General features: G+C 45.9%; 2 protein-coding genes across 6 annotated transcripts in view; one reads left to right on the top strand and one right to left on the bottom strand.

Moving 5' to 3' along the window:
- The first annotated feature begins 1,119 nt into the window (after positions 1–1,119).
- Positions 1,120–4,920, top strand: LOC105920855 (ras-related protein Rab-17). Of its 4 annotated transcripts, none has more exons than XM_036132702.1 (5): positions 1,124–1,952; positions 2,768–2,919; positions 2,992–3,117; positions 4,153–4,246; positions 4,390–4,920. In XM_036132702.1, exons 1-5 carry the CDS (start codon positions 1,574–1,576, stop codon positions 4,641–4,643), a joined length of 1,005 nt encoding a protein of 334 aa, XP_035988595.1. In that variant the 5' UTR covers positions 1,124–1,573; the 3' UTR covers positions 4,644–4,920. The 4 variants fall into 4 exon arrangements, with proteins under 4 accessions (XP_035988594.1, XP_035988596.1, XP_035988595.1 ...); XM_036132704.1 differs by having other exon boundaries at positions 1,126–1,952; positions 4,383–4,633; XM_036132701.1 differs by having other exon boundaries at positions 1,120–1,952; positions 2,768–3,117.
- Positions 4,921–5,382: 462 nt separating this feature from the next.
- The window catches only part of mlphb (melanophilin b), a 38,189-nt gene continuing 25,129 nt past the window's right edge, over positions 5,383–18,442 (bottom strand). For both annotated transcript variants that reach the window (XM_036132699.1, XM_036132700.1), the window contains 7 exons: positions 17,795–18,036; positions 14,076–14,156; positions 12,315–12,617; positions 10,470–10,604; positions 10,326–10,394; positions 10,170–10,218; positions 5,383–6,412 (listed from right to left, as the gene is read on the bottom strand). In XM_036132699.1, the coding sequence (XP_035988592.1) occupies positions 6,363–6,412; positions 10,170–10,218; positions 10,326–10,394; positions 10,470–10,604; positions 12,315–12,617; positions 14,076–14,156; positions 17,795–18,036 (929 nt within the window). In that variant the 3' untranslated portion in view covers positions 5,383–6,362. The remainder of the gene's footprint in view (positions 6,413–10,169; positions 10,219–10,325; positions 10,395–10,469; positions 10,605–12,314; positions 12,618–14,075; positions 14,157–17,794; positions 18,037–18,442) is intronic.

Below are 18,442 nucleotides of genomic sequence, written 5' to 3'. Positions count from 1 at the left end.
GGGCTGCTGTTTATATACCTGATAAATAAAAACATTACTGTGTGTTTATTCACTGTAAGTCAACAGAATCAAGGTCCAGACGTTTTGTCCGGCAAAGAAAAGGCTGAGAAAACAGATTTTAGCTCTACTTTTTAATAATATCACATTGTTGTGTCTCACCGTCCAAACTCACACGATTTACAACTTTTACATCCTAAAACAACAACACTAGTCTTTGTTACTCATGTCAGCGTTGGGGATTCCAAGCGTCACTGGAACGCACCACTTGCTGGAGTCCAGAAGCGTCCAGGGATTCAGTTTCAGTGAGAAAGCTCAGCTCCTGCCCTACAAAGCCCCCCCCCCCCCCCCCGTGCTATTTTTAATGATGACCACTGAGCTCTAAAAGCAGCCTGCAGCTTCTTAAAGAGAAACACCACTGGATGAAGGGTTACGCTGCGCGCGCGCACACACACGCACACACACACACACACACACACACACACACACACACACACACACACACACACACACACACAACCTTCTGGCTAATTCTGGTGAATTTGCAGGAATAATAATTAATGTACACTGTCCCTGTAAAATAAATAAATAAAATAAAATAATAAAAATAAACAGAGAGATAACACAATAAGAACCGCAGGATCTCCACCAAAGGTACAAAAAGTTAAAAGCTGAAATAACAACTAACAATGCAGATTGGAGAGCAGTAGGAGAACTCAGCAGAGAGAGAGAAATAGACCCTGATGTCCTCCAGCAGCCTAAGCCTATAGCAGCATAACTATAGAGGTAGCTCAGGATAACATGAGCCCCTCTGACTAGAAGCTTTGTCACAAAGGAAAGTTTTAAGATTAGTCTTAAAAGTAGACGGGGTGTCTGCCTCACGGACCAAAACTGGGAGTTGGTTCCACAGGAGAGGAGCCTGATAGCTAAAGGATCTGCCTCCCATTCTACTTTTAGAGACTCTAGGAACCACCAGCAGACCTGCAGTCTGAGAGCGAAGTGCTCTGTTAGGAACATACGGGGTAATCAGAGCTCTGATATATGATGGAGCTTGATTATTAAGGGCTTTATACGTTAGAAGGAGAATTTTAAATTCTATTCTTGATTTAACAGGAAGCCAATGAAGGGAAGCTAAAACAGGAGAAATATGATCCCTCTGGTTGATTTAATATCATGTTAATGATAGAAAACGGTTCTGGAAACTTGGCTGATGTGGCGTTTAGAGAACATGTTCTGATCCACATGGAGAACTCCGGGGAACTAAAAGCTTGAGCTGAATTGGATCAGGTCTTCTCTGAAGGTTTCATTCTGGTTCTGTTAAACTAAAACATCTCAGATGTTCTTATATTCTGGACTCAGACCGGTTCTGGGTCCTCTCCTTCCTCCATGTCTTCCTGGAATGGTTCTGAGTCTCCAAAAGGTGGAGACTGCTGCCCCCGTGTGTTCAGACAGTGCAATAACAGGGGTTCTGCAGGGCCCTGCTGCAGCCCAGCACAGGGTCTGCTGACCCCAAAGAACTGCAGGGGCCTCAGCTGCTAGCAGAGAAGAACCTGAGGAAGGAACCTCCTGGTTCTGCATGTTCCTCAGCGCGTCTGAGCCGCAGCCTGCAGGAGGAAGTGAGCTCCGTCTGATTTCTCCTCAAACACTGAACTTTGATTTCACTTTCATTTTCACAGTGAAGCCGACACAGAACCAGACTCCGGCGCCGCTGCTCCTGCTGGGTCGGGTCATCGGCACCGTTTTGGGTCCTTTGGGTCTGACCTGCACCTCTTTGATGGGGGAACCTGTGCTGGGGGAGGGGAAGGAAGGCCAGCAGCACAGCGACTCTGTGAGCGGACCGGTCCGGACCCTCAGGGTGAAGATGGTTCTGCTGGGAAGCTCCGGGGTTGGAAAGTCCAGCCTGGCTCTGAGGTTTGGAAAGGATGAGTTCAGGAAGACGTCGCCTACGGTTGGCTGTGAGTCTGTGAGGGAACCAGCATCTGGTGCTAAAGTATTCACTGTTCTGGTAAAACAGGTAAAACCCACTAAAGTCTGCTGGGAACCAGACAGAGACGCTTTATTTACCCAAACATTTATCAGAGAAGATCACTCTGAGCAGAAAACCTGAGGCCACAGCAGCTTCATCACTGTAAGAATTAAAGAATTTAAGACAAACCTCAGATTTTAACCCGCCGTGTTAACAGAGAAGTGATTTTATAGGTTAATAAAAACACCAACGATCTGAAGTTAAACATGTTTCTGGCTCTGCTGCGAACTTTGGGCCCTCAGGGGAAAACTGCAATAAAACCGACTCAGATAAGCTGAGCTGTAAAAAAAACGTCTTTATTCTGTCAGAGTTTAAAGGTTTTAATCTTTGCTTTAAATCTCAGCGTTTCAGTTAGATGGAATTAATCCAAACCGGTAGAAGCCAGGTCAGTGTGGTGCTACAGAGCTGAAGCTCTTTAACTTTTAAAAGAAATGGTAAAAGTGTTATGATGAAGCGTTATATCAGTGATTGAAATGATGTTTAGATGGTTTTTCTTACCAAGGGACCTCTGAGTTGCTGATTTACATTTTTATGTTTTGTGAATAGGAGCAAACATTAGAAGATTCTACATCCTTTTAATTCACAATTTTATTTCTTTTTACCTTTTTTTCAAAGGCTGGTTCAGTTTTTAATGACTGAAATAAAATAAATAACCATAAAGTCCCGTTAACAGGTCCAGGAGGGAAGCCCAGCTGATCCTCCAGCTGATTAAATGTCTGCCGTCTGATTGGTCGCTGCCTGCAGGTGCCTACCTGACCCGGGTGGTCCACCTGAGCGACGTGTCGCTCCGCTTTGAGATCTGGGACACGGCGGGGCAGGAGAAGTACCACAGCGTGACGCCGCTGTACTACAGAGGAGCCCAGGCCGCTCTGGTGCTCTACGACATCTCCAGCAGGGTGAGGACCTCCCTGAGGAACATCTCCGCCTGCTTCAGACGTCCTCATGTGGTCCTCCTGCTTCTGCTGCAGGAAACCTTCATCAGAGCCCAGCTGTGGGTCACAGAGCTGGAGAGGCAGTGCGGCCCTGGATCCACGGTCGTCTGGCTCGTGGGCAACAAGGCAGACCTGGATCAGAACCGGCAGGTTTCCGCTCAGGTAGGGAACATCAACACTGGGACTTCAGTTTCAGGAGAAAAGAGACGATAGACAGAAGAATGGTCCACCTCTCCTGCTCAGGTCCGATCGCTACCAGAACCGGACCGGAACCGGAGGGAAAAGCAGCCAAAGTCCAAAGAAAAGGTTCAGAAAGTCAGGAGAACCTTTGATCTAGAATGCTTTAGGGGAACGTGAAGGTCTGGAAGAGAACAGGAGAAATCAAGAGAGTCCAACAGCAGCGAGAATAATAATGTATAATAATTATTAATACTATTAATGATGTCAATAATTTATAATAATAATATTAATATCAATAATTTATAATATCATTAATGTCTATAATAGGCTACACAGTGGGTAGCGCTGCTGCCTTGCAGCAACAAGGTCCTGGGTTCAAATCCTAACCTTGCCCTGGGTCTTTCTGCATGGAGTCTGCATGTTCTCCCTGTGCATGCGTGGGTTCTCTCCGGGTTCTCCAGCTTCCTCCCACAGTCCAGAAACATCACTGTCAGGTTAATTGGTCTCTCTAAATTCTCCTTAGACGTGCGTGATTGGTTGTCTGTCCACTCTGTCTCTGTGTTGGCCTGCGACAGCCTGGTTACCTGTCCAGGTGAACCCCGCCTCTCATTGGCAGCTGGAGATAAACACCAGCACCCCCCATGAGGGACAGACGTGTTAGAAGATGGATGGATGAGTTACTGATTCTTTTTCAGTAACTTTACTGACAAGCGGCAGGTTGGAGATTGGCCTGTAATGCTGCTGATGTGATTTGTCCAGATAAAGCCTGGGGGGGGGGGGGGGGGGATACACCTGATGAGATGAATTTACTATGTGGATCAGGTCAGTTGCGATGACATCATTTATGATGTCAGTAATTGTTAATATTAATAATCATGTCAATAATTTGTTGGAAATTAGGAAACAAAGGTGGACCTTGGTTTGTATTTTATAGAAAACCAGATTAAAGTGTAAAACGTGGTTAACTGTGTGAGTTCCAGCAGAACCATGTAAGGTGTTCTCCATGCGGTCCCACAGGAAGGCCAGGTTCTGGCCGGGTCCAAAGGTCTGTCCTTCATAGAGACGTCGGCCCTGTCTGGAGATCAGGTCAGCGAGCTGCTGGATGCTGTGGGTGAGTCCAGCCTTCAGTCCCGCTCCCTGCACGGCCTGCAGGGCCTGCTGGGCTCCAGCAGGGGGCGCTGCACACCGCCTCCCCTCAGCACATCACCCTGGCAGCTGCTGGGTCCGCTAACCCGGTTCTGGTTCAGCCCACAGGGTCTACGGGTCCATGGGAGAGCAGCAGGGAGGTCTGTCAGAGTGGAGGGAGACCGCTCTGCTGGACCAGAACCACCAGAACCACCAGAACCACCAGAACCAGCAGAACCACTTCTGGTCCTGCTGCAAGGTCGGACCCTGATCTGCAGCGTTTGCAGAGTAGTTCTGGTCAGAATCACCCCCACCAAGAAAGTCCATGTTATCAAGTATTCTACAGTATATATCCCAAGTTTACGCTGAAACAACTTTATTAGACGCTCACTGACAAGATGCTTCTTCTTGCAGCTAAAAACAGGTTATAAAGGTGTACTTTGAAGTATACGTGAAGTAATAACACAGGTATAGGTGAAGTAACCTTTTTGCTTGGCTGCTGACTCACCTGATTTACCCACCGACCACCGTGGGACAATAAGATTATTTTATTATTTCTATTCTATGCATTGAGGTAATTTCTTAATAAAGATATTCGTGTGAAACAAGTCTGTCTATTAAAAATTGTCCAACTGGTTTCTAATAAACGTCAAATGTTCATCTGTCTCTGTGTGGGTCCCTGACTCTACCTGACACCTGCACAGGTGACCTAGTGGTCAGAGAGCAGGACAGGCTGCAGGGTTCTAGGTTCAAATCCCAAGCCACTGTGGGTCCCTGAGCCAGACCCTGGGTGCCGTGGCAGCCTCTGCTCCCTGAGGGATCAGATGGATGCAGAGCATGAACGTTATTGGAATATATGGAGAAATGACGATAAAGGTAAATGAATTAAAACTGGTTAATTAAAGCTGACCTGCAGCCATAAACTCACAACACAAAGAAGAAGCAGTTTGTGGACTTTGACTTTCCTTCAGCCTGTCTGGGTCCTCCACCAACACATCTGACACAACTTTAACACTTTGGTTTAAATTCAGGGAGAAAAGTGCGATGTGAACTCTAATTTCTGTCTCTTAAAACGTTTAATAGACAGAAGAGCAATAAAAGACGGGCGATTCACTCAGGATGTGATGCATCTCAATAAAACCTGCATTTAAAGCGTCTGAGTCATTCTTTAATTGTTCAGTTCCTCCATGTTCCACTTTATTAACATCACTGAAAACGTTTAAATGACAAACATACTTTTACATTTCTGATCCTGGACTCAGGAGTCGGCTTCTTTCAGAAAAATGTTCTGATCGGGTTCATTCAGCGGCACGCTCTGAGCTCTGAGAGGATAGTTTGGTTCTTTGGTGGATTTCACAGACGAAGAGCGTCTGCATCGTAAGACCATACTGCCGCCATCTTGTGAGTGGCGTTGTTGTTAAGAAACATGCAAAAAGCTGTGAGAGACGTTTGTTCTCCAGATGTTTGAGTGTGACGCAGACCTGCAGAAGACCCGTTCCTCATTAGACGACCTCCAGTCATCAAACAGTGCTGAGAACGTTCTCAGACGAACAGGATGAGCTTCATCCCAGTTCTACCTACTGGGATGAAGGATGAAGACTCTAAGCGTCATTCAGGAACGGCATGGTGACGATCTGAGGTTCTCCAGCCTGACGGAGCGAAGATGCAGAGACTCAAAGATCAGAACGCTGACATAATGGACATGTGGTCCCAGGATCAGAACCCCACTGAGAACCTGAGGTCGGTTCTCAAAACACACAGAAATGAGACGTGTCTGAAGATCAAATACAGCTAGAACACGTTCTAATACAATTTCATCAAAATAGACTATATAAATGATAGAAACTTCACGTTTAAAGAGTTCCTATGAAACGAGGAGGCAGGTGTTTCATCACCAACATCTCACAGGTAAAGCTCCATCAGGAGCAAACATCTCGTCGCTGCTATGGTTACACACTGATTCATGCTTGGTTAGGATTAAACATGGCGGGGTTAATAACAAACATGGCCGCCGGCTGTAACAGCGTCCTGCTAACGTCTGACGTCACGCTGCGTCTCCACGTCCTCCCAAACGGCCGAAGCTCTTCCTGGAGCGGTGAAGGTCACATGATGCTCAGCCTCCTCCTCATGAGCCCTGCGTCATGACCGGCTTCTGCCACACACAGAGACGAGGTCAGTTACCGCGGGCCAATCAGCACCCAGCGGCTCGTCACCTGCTGATGACATCACCTCCAGGTGAAGAAAGCTACCAGGTAAGGAAGCGCAGCACGGAGGAAACCATTACTACCAGGTGAGAGACAAGAAGATGTGAAGGTGATTAAAGGTTTAGAACGTCTTATTTAGTAAATTATTTCTCTCTTTTTCTCTGAATAAGGCAGCAGAAAACAAGGAAGATGGTTAAGGTGCTGAAAATGTTAAATCATGAAGAATATCATTAAACATCGGATCTTAATCAGGTTTTATAGGATTGTCTACAGAATAATAAAACTACTAAAACAAATGTTTATTAAGAGAATTTAAAAGATATATATTAAATTAGGTAATAATTAATAAATGATTAAGTGGAGATTTGTTAAGTAAAGGATAATCCAATATTTTCTACAGAATAAAAGATGATAAATAAATAGATTAAAAGGTGGAATCAATAAATGACATATTTGTTCAGATTTGAAATGATTAAATATTTATTTTTGATATTTTAAACATTTGTTCATATATGTTGTTTTATACTGTACTTAATTTGAATGTATTTAGGTCCAATTCGGACCCATTTCTTCTTCACAGGTTCTGTGACGTTCTTCCTCCTCCTGCCTCACACCTCACCACCGTCTCACCGTTTATTTCTATTCTTTTGCACATCGTTGATGTTTTTCTGCCACTTCTGCTGTTTTTTCCTGTAGGCGTCTCTAAGCTTCTGTTTCTCTGACATCTAGCTGTGGTTTTGTAGGATTTCTGGAGATCTTTTCCCCTTCATCCAGTAAGACCACCAGAACTCTCCACCTTCTCTGCATCTCAGTTCAGCTAAAGGTTTTTACTTCTGGAAACAGAACCGTTGCTCCCTGAAGTTCAGGTCTTCATGTTTTCTTTGTGAAGATCAGCCTGTTGAGACGTTTTATCACCACTCTTGTGTCTGTGTAGCAGATTTTACCCCAAACTGTGTTAGTGAGAGCAAAGCGCTGATTCTGTGATTGTAAAGGTGAAAGTGGATGAACTAGAAAAGAAAATCAAATCCCAGGAGAACCTTGATTGGTTTTTAATCATCAGATTTCTGAGAAGAAGCGTTGAAAGCGCTGACATGATGAAGAGTTCATCTCTAACTTCACTCCCTGAGGGGAACATCTTTGCTGCTGACAGCTGGATGAGAACAATGATGGTTTCCACATGAAGGAACCGTCAGGAGAGACGTTCTGCCTCCTAAAACCTACAGAGGACAATCCAAGGCTTTGCCAGGCTGGGCCTGGAGGTCCAACCATGTATGGCGTCCCACAAGGCTCAATGTCAGGCCCCCTTCTCTTCTATCTTTATATGCTAAGAAAACATGGTGTGTCTTTCCACCGTCGCGCAGAAAACCTTCAGATTTATGTCCCACTAACAAAGAAAATGTAATCTGTGCATCCTAACAGTGTACTGATGATATAAATGCCTGGGTGGCTCTCAGCTTCCTGAAACTCAGTGATGGGTTAGTGTTGACCAACTAGACAACCATTACTAATCTCAAGGTGAAAGTGAACAAGGCGCTTAAATCAGATAAAATCTCTTCTTTTTTTATCCGATTACTCAATTACTAATAGAATTGTTAGCTGCAGTCCTACGAGGATCCATGAACTCCTTTGGTTGAGGTAAAAGAACTCTTCACTGACCTTTATCCTTCTGAACTTGGTTAACTTTATGAAAAAAATTTAAAGTGGACATATCATGTTTCAATGCCTTCCTTTTCACATTGAAATAATTCAGCTGTGGACCATATAAAGTGGAACTGCAATGTTTGGTCTGAATTTGTTGTTAATTTAACTTATTTTGGTGCCGTTTCTTTAAATCTAGAGGAAGCCCTTCAGACCCCGCCCCCCCTCCAGGTCACAGAGCATCACTCTCCACCCCGTTCGGCCATTTTTGTAGTCTTCTCGGGGGCGGTGTGGTGAATTGTGGGTTGATGCACTTAACAACCGAATATTTTCAAAGGTCTGCTTGTAGCTTATGCCTCCTGCAGCTTGGACTACAAAATTGCAGTGAGAATTAAAAATGGCGGATTCATGAGACGTGGTTTAGCAGCAAATACTGAGACGAAATAGTTGAAAAACGTAACAGAACAGAGAAAATGAAATGGCTTGAAACGTCTGACCCAAGCAGAACGTAAAGATCTCTGCAGCTGCTGGAGCGACTGCATTCAACTGTTCTGGACTCTCAGAGACTCCAAGGACACAACAAGACGGATTTAACGGCCAGAAAAGTGGATTTAGCATGACATGTCCCCTTTAATTTTCCATCTCTGCAGCCGTCCCCCCATCAGAGAAAAACTCTGAAAGATAAAACATCTCACTGATGTGGTTTTGCAGAAACATGACGAGGCTCCACGTCACCTGATGGGTTCTAGAAATGATGTTCCTGTTCCAGAAATCCTCTCCTGCTGGACTCCTCTATGAGAGCCTTTCTCCCTCTCAACAGGGATCCGTCTGACTGCTGCAGATACTGACTGCTCACAAATACTCACCACAGCCCACTTCAGAACCGCCCATTAAACCCAAAACCCGGAGCTGTCTGGACCTCAGACGCCCACAGAAGTACAAAAATGCACTTCCTGGATCTGGAATCAATGTTCTCATCAAACTGCAGAACAAAACCCCCAAACTCTAAAAATCTAATCTACAAATGATTCTGAAGATTTATGTCAGCCAACAGCAGCTGTGTCCCGTTAGAGGTGAACTCTTCATGTGGGTCGGTACCGCAGAGGGGGGGGGGGGGGGGGGGGGGGGGGGGGGGGTTCCTGCCTTTGGGCTCTGCCACGGGGTTCCTCTGCGTCAGGGAGCCCTGGAGCGGAGTTCACCGTGGGAGGGAGACAAACACCAACCACAGCATTAAGGTTTATCGATCTAGCTAGCTATCTATCTAGCGAGCGAGCGAGCGAGCAGGAGCGAGCGAGCGAGCGAGCGAGCGCGCGAGCGAGCGAGATAAGCGAGAATCGAGCGAGCGCGACAGCGAGCGCGAGCGAGCTAGCGAGCAGCGAGTTGTGCGAGCGTAGCAGCGAGCGAGCTAGCGAAGGAGAGAGCGAGCGAGCGAGCGCGACAGAAGCGATCGATCTGAGCGACATCGAGCGCGAGCGAGCGACTGCGAGCGAGCTACGCGAGCGATCGATCGAGCTAATCTATCTATCTATCATCTATCTATCTACTATCTATCTCTCGTCAACATCTATCTATCTATCTATCTTCTCTCAATCTATCTATCTCTACATCTATCTATCTATATATCTATTATATCTATCTATATCTATCTATCTATCTATCTATCTATCTATCTATCTATCTATCTATCTATCTCTACATCTATCTATCTATCTCTACATCTATCTATCTATCTCTACATCTATCTATCTGTGCAGCGGGTTGGTTTGCTGTAGTTTCCTGATAACCTGATATAATCTGATATAATGGCCTATTTTTGCTGTTTTCAGGCTTTATTGTGTGTTCAGAGTGAAGTCAGTCCTGAGGAATGAAGCCTTCCTCAGCATCAGAGAACAGAGTCAGTGCCGTCCAGCAGGCAGAAGTAAACCACGACACAATGAGACACAATGAGACACAATGAGACACATTGTTCAGCAGCGCACTAAGCAGCTCCTGGTGTTCTCCGACTTTAACGAGCCTAACATGGTGAGTCATTTCTGAAGCTCTGGGAGCCGCAGCGTCAGCTCTTACTTGTGGGAAAGTTGTGGGAGAGCCTCCGAGCTTGGACCGGGATGGCCGACTGCAAAGCGGCACAGAAGAAGAGCGGATGTTAGGAGAGCTTTGTGTTGAGGTCAGCAGATCTGGCCTCTGTGGACCGGATCAGAAAGCAACATGTGGGCGGCTCACCCTCCTCCTTCCCTCGGCTGGCATCCCAGCAGCATTCAGAGCAGCGATCCGGTTCTCTATGAAGGACACCTGAGGAGAGAGGCCTTCATTAAGGTCCAGGCTGAAACCCTGTGGAGCTCCCTGAGCGTGCCGCTGCCCGCTGACCTGACTCTGGGCGCTCTGCACGTTGGCGGCGGCCTGAGCCACCTTGTCCTCCAGCTCCACCAGCAGAGCCGTGGAACCTCTGAAGCTGGCTGTGGACGGCTCCCTCCTCTCTGGGCTCTCAGACACAGAGTCGCCCTGAGGAAGACACCAGGCGTCAGAAGTATTCTAACTATTCTATAAGAGCTTCAGCTCCTCCGAGAAGCCTTTCTCTGAGCTGTAGGGTGTGTGTGGAGCAGTGGTCACCAACATGGGGCCCGCGGGCACCAGGTGGCCCCCAAGGACCTCATGCAGGGCCCTCAGGCCCGTTCTAAAACTAGCAGCACCCGCCAGTGAGCTGCATCTAAAATTTTATTTTAGTCTGTTGCTCTACTTTTGTAATCACTCTAGCATTTTTATAGATTTAAAATTGACTAAATCTGAAAACAAAAGAGCTTTGCAGATGTGTATGTATGTGGCAGAAAAAAGTTGAGTTCTGTAATTGTGAACGTGAATCAGAGAAGATGCCTCATCTCATTCCTGTGCTGCATGGAAATGTATTCTGGCTGATTTCACTACATGTATCTGCCTTCTATATATATATATATATATATATATATATATATATATATATATATATATATATATATATATATATATATATATATATATATATATGTGTATATATATATATATATATGTGTATATGTGTGTGTGTGTGTGTGTTCTGAATATGAATATAAGGATCGATTTGTTAAATCTAAACATTGTGGTCTTCATTATTTCATAAAACCGTGTCAAATGTGAACCTTTAGGAACAGACTTTTTGGGTGAGTATTAAAGAGGTAAAATTACTAATATGAGAAAAAAGACCTAGGTCAATAAAGTACAAAAACAAAACAAACAAACAAAAAAAAAAACAAACATAAAAGTGATAATGTTATGATAAAAACATCATATTATGAGAATTAAGGGGGAACATTTCCAGAATAATCACAGTTTGCAGAATTATTTCACTCCTGGAGTAATAGGGCCAGGTTAGATTATGTTAAATATTTTTATTCTTTAGGAGAATAAATTCAGGAGAATGAAGCTAAGGGGATACGAAAATAAACTTGTAATATCACAAAAACAAAAATACTACGAATACAAAGTATATTCTGAGATTAAAGTCCCTCTGATACTGTTTAAGTGACTGAGTAACTGCAGATTTGCCACATTTAAGATGGCGGACGCTCTGACGCATCGCAGCATAGGCAGAACCCGCCCAATGACGCGTCTACTCTTATATTATGTCTATGTGACACGGTACCCATGAAGTGGCTCCCAGTCTCAAAACGGTTGGTGTCCCCTAGGGTGGAGGAAGATTTCCACATGTGAGCATGTCTGAGGTCAGACACTGATCTGGAGAAATTACCCCATGGTTCTGGAAATGATACGTATAATAATCAGTTTCCTTAAACAGGGCTTTAGTGGATTGTCTTACATATAATCATAACGTTTAATCTGTTCTTAGATGTTTGAGATGGAAAATGTTCTCAGTCTTTTCAGTATTTTTTAGACTTTAGGATCCTGAACCATTTGTTGTTTTCTAGCTGGAGCGTAACTGAGTTTACTCGGCTGAACGTTTCACTGCTGCTTTATGTTCTCACTACAACGTTTCAGAAGTTTTCTCTCAGTTTCATTTTCAGGAAACTGGAAACTGCTGCAGTGAGAAAATAATCAGCAACGCTGAGAAACTTGTTCTGTGACTGGATGGCCGTGAAGGTGGTGAGAGACGACTTTCTGCAGGCTGCAGAGAGAGGCCAGATGTTCTCCAGCTGCTCTTCTTTCTGCTCGTGTGTCTGCAGAGCTCAGAGGCTCCTGTACCTTCAGAGAGTCCCACTGCAGAGGCAGCTCCTCTTCCAGTCTGGAGCTGCTGATGCTGGTTCTGGATGTGGGCCTGGTGGGGATCCTGGAGGGCCGGCGGTCCCCCTGTGGACTCCACCAGCTTGGGACTCCTTGGGAGGAGGAAGGCCTGTCGCACTCGTCTTCATCAGAAGTGAGACTGTGGTCGCTGATGTTGTCCGTCAACTGGTGCAGCTTCTGCCTGAGCTGCTGCTCCTCCAGGTCCACCTCCTCCCACTGAGGAGGACGGGGGGACGGACCCTGTGGGGTCGGGGTTCTGCTGTCCTGCAGGAGAACCGCAGAGACAATGTTCAGCAAAAGTGGATCAAACTCTGCAGCGTGAATCAGCTTCAGTCACATTATGGGTCAAAGCTTATCAGGCTTTTAAAACTGTGTGTATATAGCCATAAAATAAAATAAAATCTAATTAGATTAAGTAAAGAAATACAGTGAAATTGATTAAAACTGAATAAATGTAATTAATTAAACATACAATATAATAACAAGTTTGCAAAAACATAGTTTTCCAGATTTTCTGACTGATAAAAAAATCCAAAACAAAGAGATGCAAACATTTTGATGCAGATCGTCGCTTTTATTTTGCTATTCTCTGCAGGAAGTCGCCTTGAAACGTAGCAGCTAGCTTAGCTGTTCTGTATTTATGTTTTAATTTTGTTCTGAAATGACCTAAATTCATTTAATTCAGCGTTCAGTTGGAGCGTTCATGTGGTTGTTGTAATGAAGCTACAGCTAATATGAAGAGGTTGTTACAAGCCATTAACATCCCATAATAATCACTGGGCTATGATCAGTAAAAGACAGACCGGCTTCCTTTCTCTCTTCATCACATAAATAAAAACTCGAGTCTCACGCCACGAGTCCAAGTCTTTAGTCTTTAGTCTTTAGTCTTTAGGGCAGAAGTCGGTTCTGAAGTCTTTTATTTTGGCAGCATAAGTGGAGTCAGAGTCTCAAACCTGAGTCGCCTTCTCTGAACCATCTTAGAAAACAGGAACTGCCATTACAACCATCCTGGGTGCATGGAAGTATTTACTCAAAATATTAAAGTTTACACACAGATTTGTGTTTTGTGCATCATGTGATTTAAAACTGGTCTTAAAACTTTATTTTTCCTAATATGAGTGAAGAACTGGAGACAGAAGGTGACTGAGTCTTAATCTGCATCACAGCTTTGAAACGAGCCGCCTCTAATCAATCCAGATGGAGCAGCTATGTGGCGCTGCACGCTTTTCTACATGTGCTAAATGCAGACTGCTTTAGGAAGGGCTCCACCATAAAAGACAATAAAACCAGATGAGTCATTTCAATGCTTTTTAAATTTGAAACTGAGTAGGAACTAATTACCAGAGGAGCTTAAGCTCTGTGGTCGTTTGTGGTTCCCTGGTTAAATGGTTTGGCTGAGGCAGAGATGATTTTAGAGCAAGTTTCATAATTAAAAACCGACATTTGACAGAAAAACACGAAGCAGCTTCAACATCAGCATAAAGGAACGTGAAGATGTGAAGCTGCAGGGATTCTGCGCCTGAACAGTGAAGCTCCTAACGATCCTTCCTTCAACCTGCCACCAGGGGGCACTGTGACCACTCACAGCTGTTAATGACTAAAAAGTAATCTGCTCACTGTGAGGCCTGGCATTCATAACTAGTCATGGATTTTAAAGCTGGTTTCTGTCACCTTTACCACGAGCTAGCAGGACGTTTGGGAAATAGATCAGGATGAATTTACCTTGTTTGTTGACGTCACCTTCTGCTCTAAGCGATTTAGGAGGGTCTCGATGGCGGACATTCGTCTGTTCAGGTCACTGAGCTACAAATAGGGATAAAAATGGACACAGGAAAACAATATAAAGTAAGACAATATTGTTATGCAAGCTGAGATTTTCCTCATTGTTTTTAGAAGGTTGCAGTTAAAGGTAGAAGCTTTTAAAAAAATCTCCTAAATCCTCTCTGGTCTTATTTCTTTCTACTCAGATCTTCCTCTTCTTCTCATAAACATGAACGCAGTGAACTTCTTGTGACTCTCAGCCATGTTCAAAGTCTACGGTGTTAGCAGCGGAGCTACAGTGAACGGCTAACACCGAAGCTAACCGCTAAGCTAACCGCTAAGCTAACCGGATACATAAACACTAGCAGTGCGCAGAGGAAACTAACAAGGTACGAGCACACAGCACACAGTCCAGCTGCAGACGAGGAAGACTGATTCATTCCAGCATAGAGTCCGTTACAGTAATCCAGGTGGGATGATATAAACGCACGGATCAACGTTTCAAGGAGTTGTCTTGACAGAAAGAATGTTAATTTTACCAGCTGCCTTAAGTGATAAAAACATGATCTAACAGCTGCTCTGATCAGACCATCTAATTTAAAATCACTGTCTAAGTTAAACCCAAATCAGGGACACTTGGTATAAAATATGTTGTCAAGGGTCCCAGATCAAAATCACCAGGGTCACAGGGGCGACTTGGTCCAAACCGCATTACCTCAGTTTTCTTATTGTTAAATTTAAAAAGTTCATGGCTAGCCAAGCTTTAATGTCTTCCAGACAGTCCATCAGGGCCTGCACTGAGAAGCTGTCACCTGCTTCAGCAGCAGATAGAGCTGACAGTCATCAGCATAGATAGGAACTCCATATCTCCTGAGGATGAAGCCTTAAGGCAATAAGTATAAAGAGTAGAGGTCCTAGAATTGAGTCCTGTGGGACCCCGCATGATGGAGCATAAGATGATTCCATGTTTTAAAAGCTGACAGAGGTAGGATCTAAACCAGTCCAGAGCTGAACGCCCATTAAATCATGTAGATGTGATATTAAGGTATTGTGGTCAACAGTGTTGAAGGCAGCAGTCAGGTCACGCAGAACCAGGACTGTAGCTTTAAGGCCTCGTTACACAGAATCAAGACCTAAATCAGAACTGGACCAGAGGGGTTTCAACCCTGGAAACCACAATTTATTTCATCTGAATGTCTGAGTTTAACAGCACAGCATTTATTTGGGATTCTATGAGTTAGGGTGGGGTCATGTAGACCACCTCACCAGGTGAGATCATCCAATCAAACAGCTTCTCACACCACTGCTATGCTAATGACACCCAGCTTTATTTCCCACTGACCCTGATCCTCCACACAGTCTCAGTATGGATCTCCTAAGGTCTCTCTGATGTGTCCACATCGATGAAAGTCCTTCATGTCCAGCTAACCTTCTCTAAAACTGAACTTCTTCTCCTCCTCCAAACCGCCCCTTCACCGCTATTTCTGCATCAAACGTCTTCACTTGAGGCTGAGACTCACCTCCATCCTTTACCAGATGAGGAACGTCGTCTCAGACGTAGAGGACTCCCACCTAAGCCACTTCACACCTCCTCCCTCCAGTTCAGACCAAAGACCAAAGAGAAGCCAACCCTCCCCAACAACAGGTCCTGTGGCCATGAACCCCTCAAACAGTGAGAAACTAGTTCAGTCTGAGTCCCTTTGTCATTCCCAGACTGGACATGGATTCCTGCCCCCACATGGACAGACGAACCCCCCGTCCCTCACCTCCATGAAGGTGGGGACCAGGACATTTTGGGGACCAGGACATTTTGGGGACCAGGACATTTTGAGGAAACCCTTTCCACCAGCTTGCTGAATCTGCTTTAAGCGACTGGAGGCCTGCAGGCGGTGTTGAACGCTGCCGGTAATCAGGCTTGGCGTCTGGTTCAGGATCGTCGTCGTTTGTTTGGTTTTTTAGTGGTTTTGTCAGGATTGGCCTTTGATTTGTCGTTGAGACGTGTAATCTCAGCGTAACTGCAGACGGTGTTTACTCCTCCTAATTCCTTGTTCAACAAGCAGGACTGATCCGCTAACGTCTCTGGTTTCTGTTGCTTCTGCCTTGAACGGCTTCCAGATCAACACGTCTCCAGCGGCGGCGTGAGGAGGGTCGTCTGAGGACGCAGAGCGCCGCTGCCTGACAGCCACATGTCCCCCCCCCCCCCCCCCCCCCGGCATCCTGTTTGGGTCGGTGGGGGGGGGGGAATGAGCCTCGTCAACAGGGGGAGGGTGATCTCTAGTCATCACGGCTGGTGTTGATCAGACGGCGTTCTAAAAATCTAAAGGACATGTTTGGGTTAGCCGTGCCTTCCTGGGCGTGTTTGACTGAAGCGGGGAACCGTGGAGATGTTTGGACTGTGACAGCAGGAGGAAGAGGAGGAAGAGGAGGAAGAGGAGGATCGAGTTGCCTGCTAACCCATGATCAGACGCTGATGTCATGGCTGTGATCTTGCAGCTGTCTCCTCTTCGTCACTCCGTGTGTCTGCCAGCTCCAGCATGAGCTGTTTACAACAATCTGCAACGTGACACGAGAGATTCAGGCGATCTCATGTCTTCAGGGCCAGGTGGTACATGAGGGACTCATTGCACACCTTCACATGTTCTGTTCCTACAAACAGAACCTAAACCGAGGTTCTAATATTTCTCTGATTGACATAAAAAAAAAGAAATGTGAGAAATGTAGCTGTTTTCCTGGTTCTCAGGTAAAGTCCTCATATGTTGGAGCTGTGGGGAGGAGACTCCTGGACCTTATCGTTTTCCTGCAGTTTGGATCTGCGTTTGAGGCCCTGTTGGAAAACCCAACCAGGTCTAGCTGCTGGTTTTAGGTGAGGTTGCAGAATTCGGAGGGGCAGCAGCCACACAGCATGATGCTGCCACCACCGTGTTTCATAGTGTTGCTGTGAAAAGTGTTTTCCATGTAGAACATGCGGTTCAGTTCTGGTCTCCTCTGAGCAGAACTCCTTGTTCTGGAGACCACCACCAACAGCTGTCCCATGGTCAGAACCTCCACCTGAGCAGTGGGTCTCTGCAGCTCCTCCAGAGCCACCATGGTCCTCCTGGTTAACCTCCACCTGAGCTGTGGGTCTGTGCAGCTCCTCCAGAGCCACCATGGTCCTCCTGGTTAACCTCCACCTGAGCTGCTGGTCTCTGCAGCTCCTCCAGAGCCACCATGGCCCTCCTGCTTCTCTGATCAATGCTCTCCTGGTCCAGCCTGTCAGTCCAGGTGGACGTCCATGTCCTGGTAGGTCTGCAGGTGGTCCATCCTCTCTCCAGGTCCACATGATGATCAGAACTCTGGGAGGTTCTGTAGAACCTGACCTGCTGGAAACTGGACCAGAACCGTCTGGTCCAGTTTAACTTTGATTTTGGGGTTCTAACCTAATCAAGTATGGAGAATTTCAAAGGTTGTGAAATCTTTTTAGAAATAAAAACTGTGCAGTGATCAGAAATATTCTGAAGCTTTCAGAACCATCAGGTCCGTATTTATGCATCTTTGAAGCTGATTGATGTCAGAACCTCTGAGTGAAGCGGCTAAACCCAAAGCGGGCCGGATCAGAGATATTTGCCAACACAGAAAGGATTTATTAGTGACACAAAGTGAAACCAGCTTCATCTGCTTCTCGGTTAAAGGTGGAACCAAACCTGTGGCGCTGTGCTTGTGGAGTTCAGGCTCTCCTCAGAGGTGTGGCTGCAGGGGCCCGGATGGGCCCGGCAGCCCGGGTACCGCTGGCAGTGGTCCTCCTCCGCCTCCGAGTCGTCGAGGCTGGGCAGGTAGCTGCTGCAGCCTCTGGGCCCGCCCACGCTGCCGCTGCCCCCGGAGGAGTAGCTGAGCCGGGACATGGAGCGGGACGGGATGGTGCGGGTCTCCAGGAAGCCCATCTCATCTAAAGACACAGAGGATTAAACATTTACAGCTGTCCTGATGTTTAACCTGCTGGCTGAGGCCTGTAGAGTCTGAGCTGTTGCTCCTGATACTTTATGCTTATTATTAATGTTAATATTGAATAATTATTTGATTGCTGAGGAATGAGAGACTCCAGCAGCCGGACCAGAACGTTTTCCATCCTGCTGTAGATCTGCTGCTGTGTTTGGGCTGAAGCTGCTGAGATGTTCTCCTCCTGCAGGAACATGGACTCAGAAGGTCTAGAGATGACTTCCCAGGTTGATGGCAGCAGCCTCTACGGTCACTGCTGATCTTCCCACCCTGGCGTGATGCTAATCTGAGTTTCTCCAGGTCCGCCGTGTTAAACTGCCGGTTCAGTTTCTGATGTTCCACCTGAGGCTCTTTGC

Source organism: Fundulus heteroclitus, unplaced genomic scaffold, assembly GCF_011125445.2.
Source record: "Fundulus heteroclitus isolate FHET01 unplaced genomic scaffold, MU-UCD_Fhet_4.1 scaffold_53, whole genome shotgun sequence".
Classification (NCBI taxonomy): domain Eukaryota; kingdom Metazoa; phylum Chordata; class Actinopteri; order Cyprinodontiformes; family Fundulidae; genus Fundulus; species Fundulus heteroclitus.
This window is presented reverse-complemented; position numbering and strand designations above follow the sequence as displayed.

Bases quoted from the DNA above. Each gene is read 5' to 3' on its own strand.
- LOC105920855 (XM_036132701.1), top strand. From the start codon at position 1,574: ATGTTCCTCAGCGCGTCTGAGCCGCAGCCTGCAGGAGGAAGTGAGCTC. The intron at 1,953-2,767 runs GTGAGTCTGTGA...CGCTGCCTGCAG, and splicing joins GACGTCGCCTACGGTTGGCT to GTGCCTACCTGACCCGGGTG. The intron at 3,118-4,152 runs GTAGGGAACATC...GCGGTCCCACAG, and splicing joins ACCGGCAGGTTTCCGCTCAG to GAAGGCCAGGTTCTGGCCGG.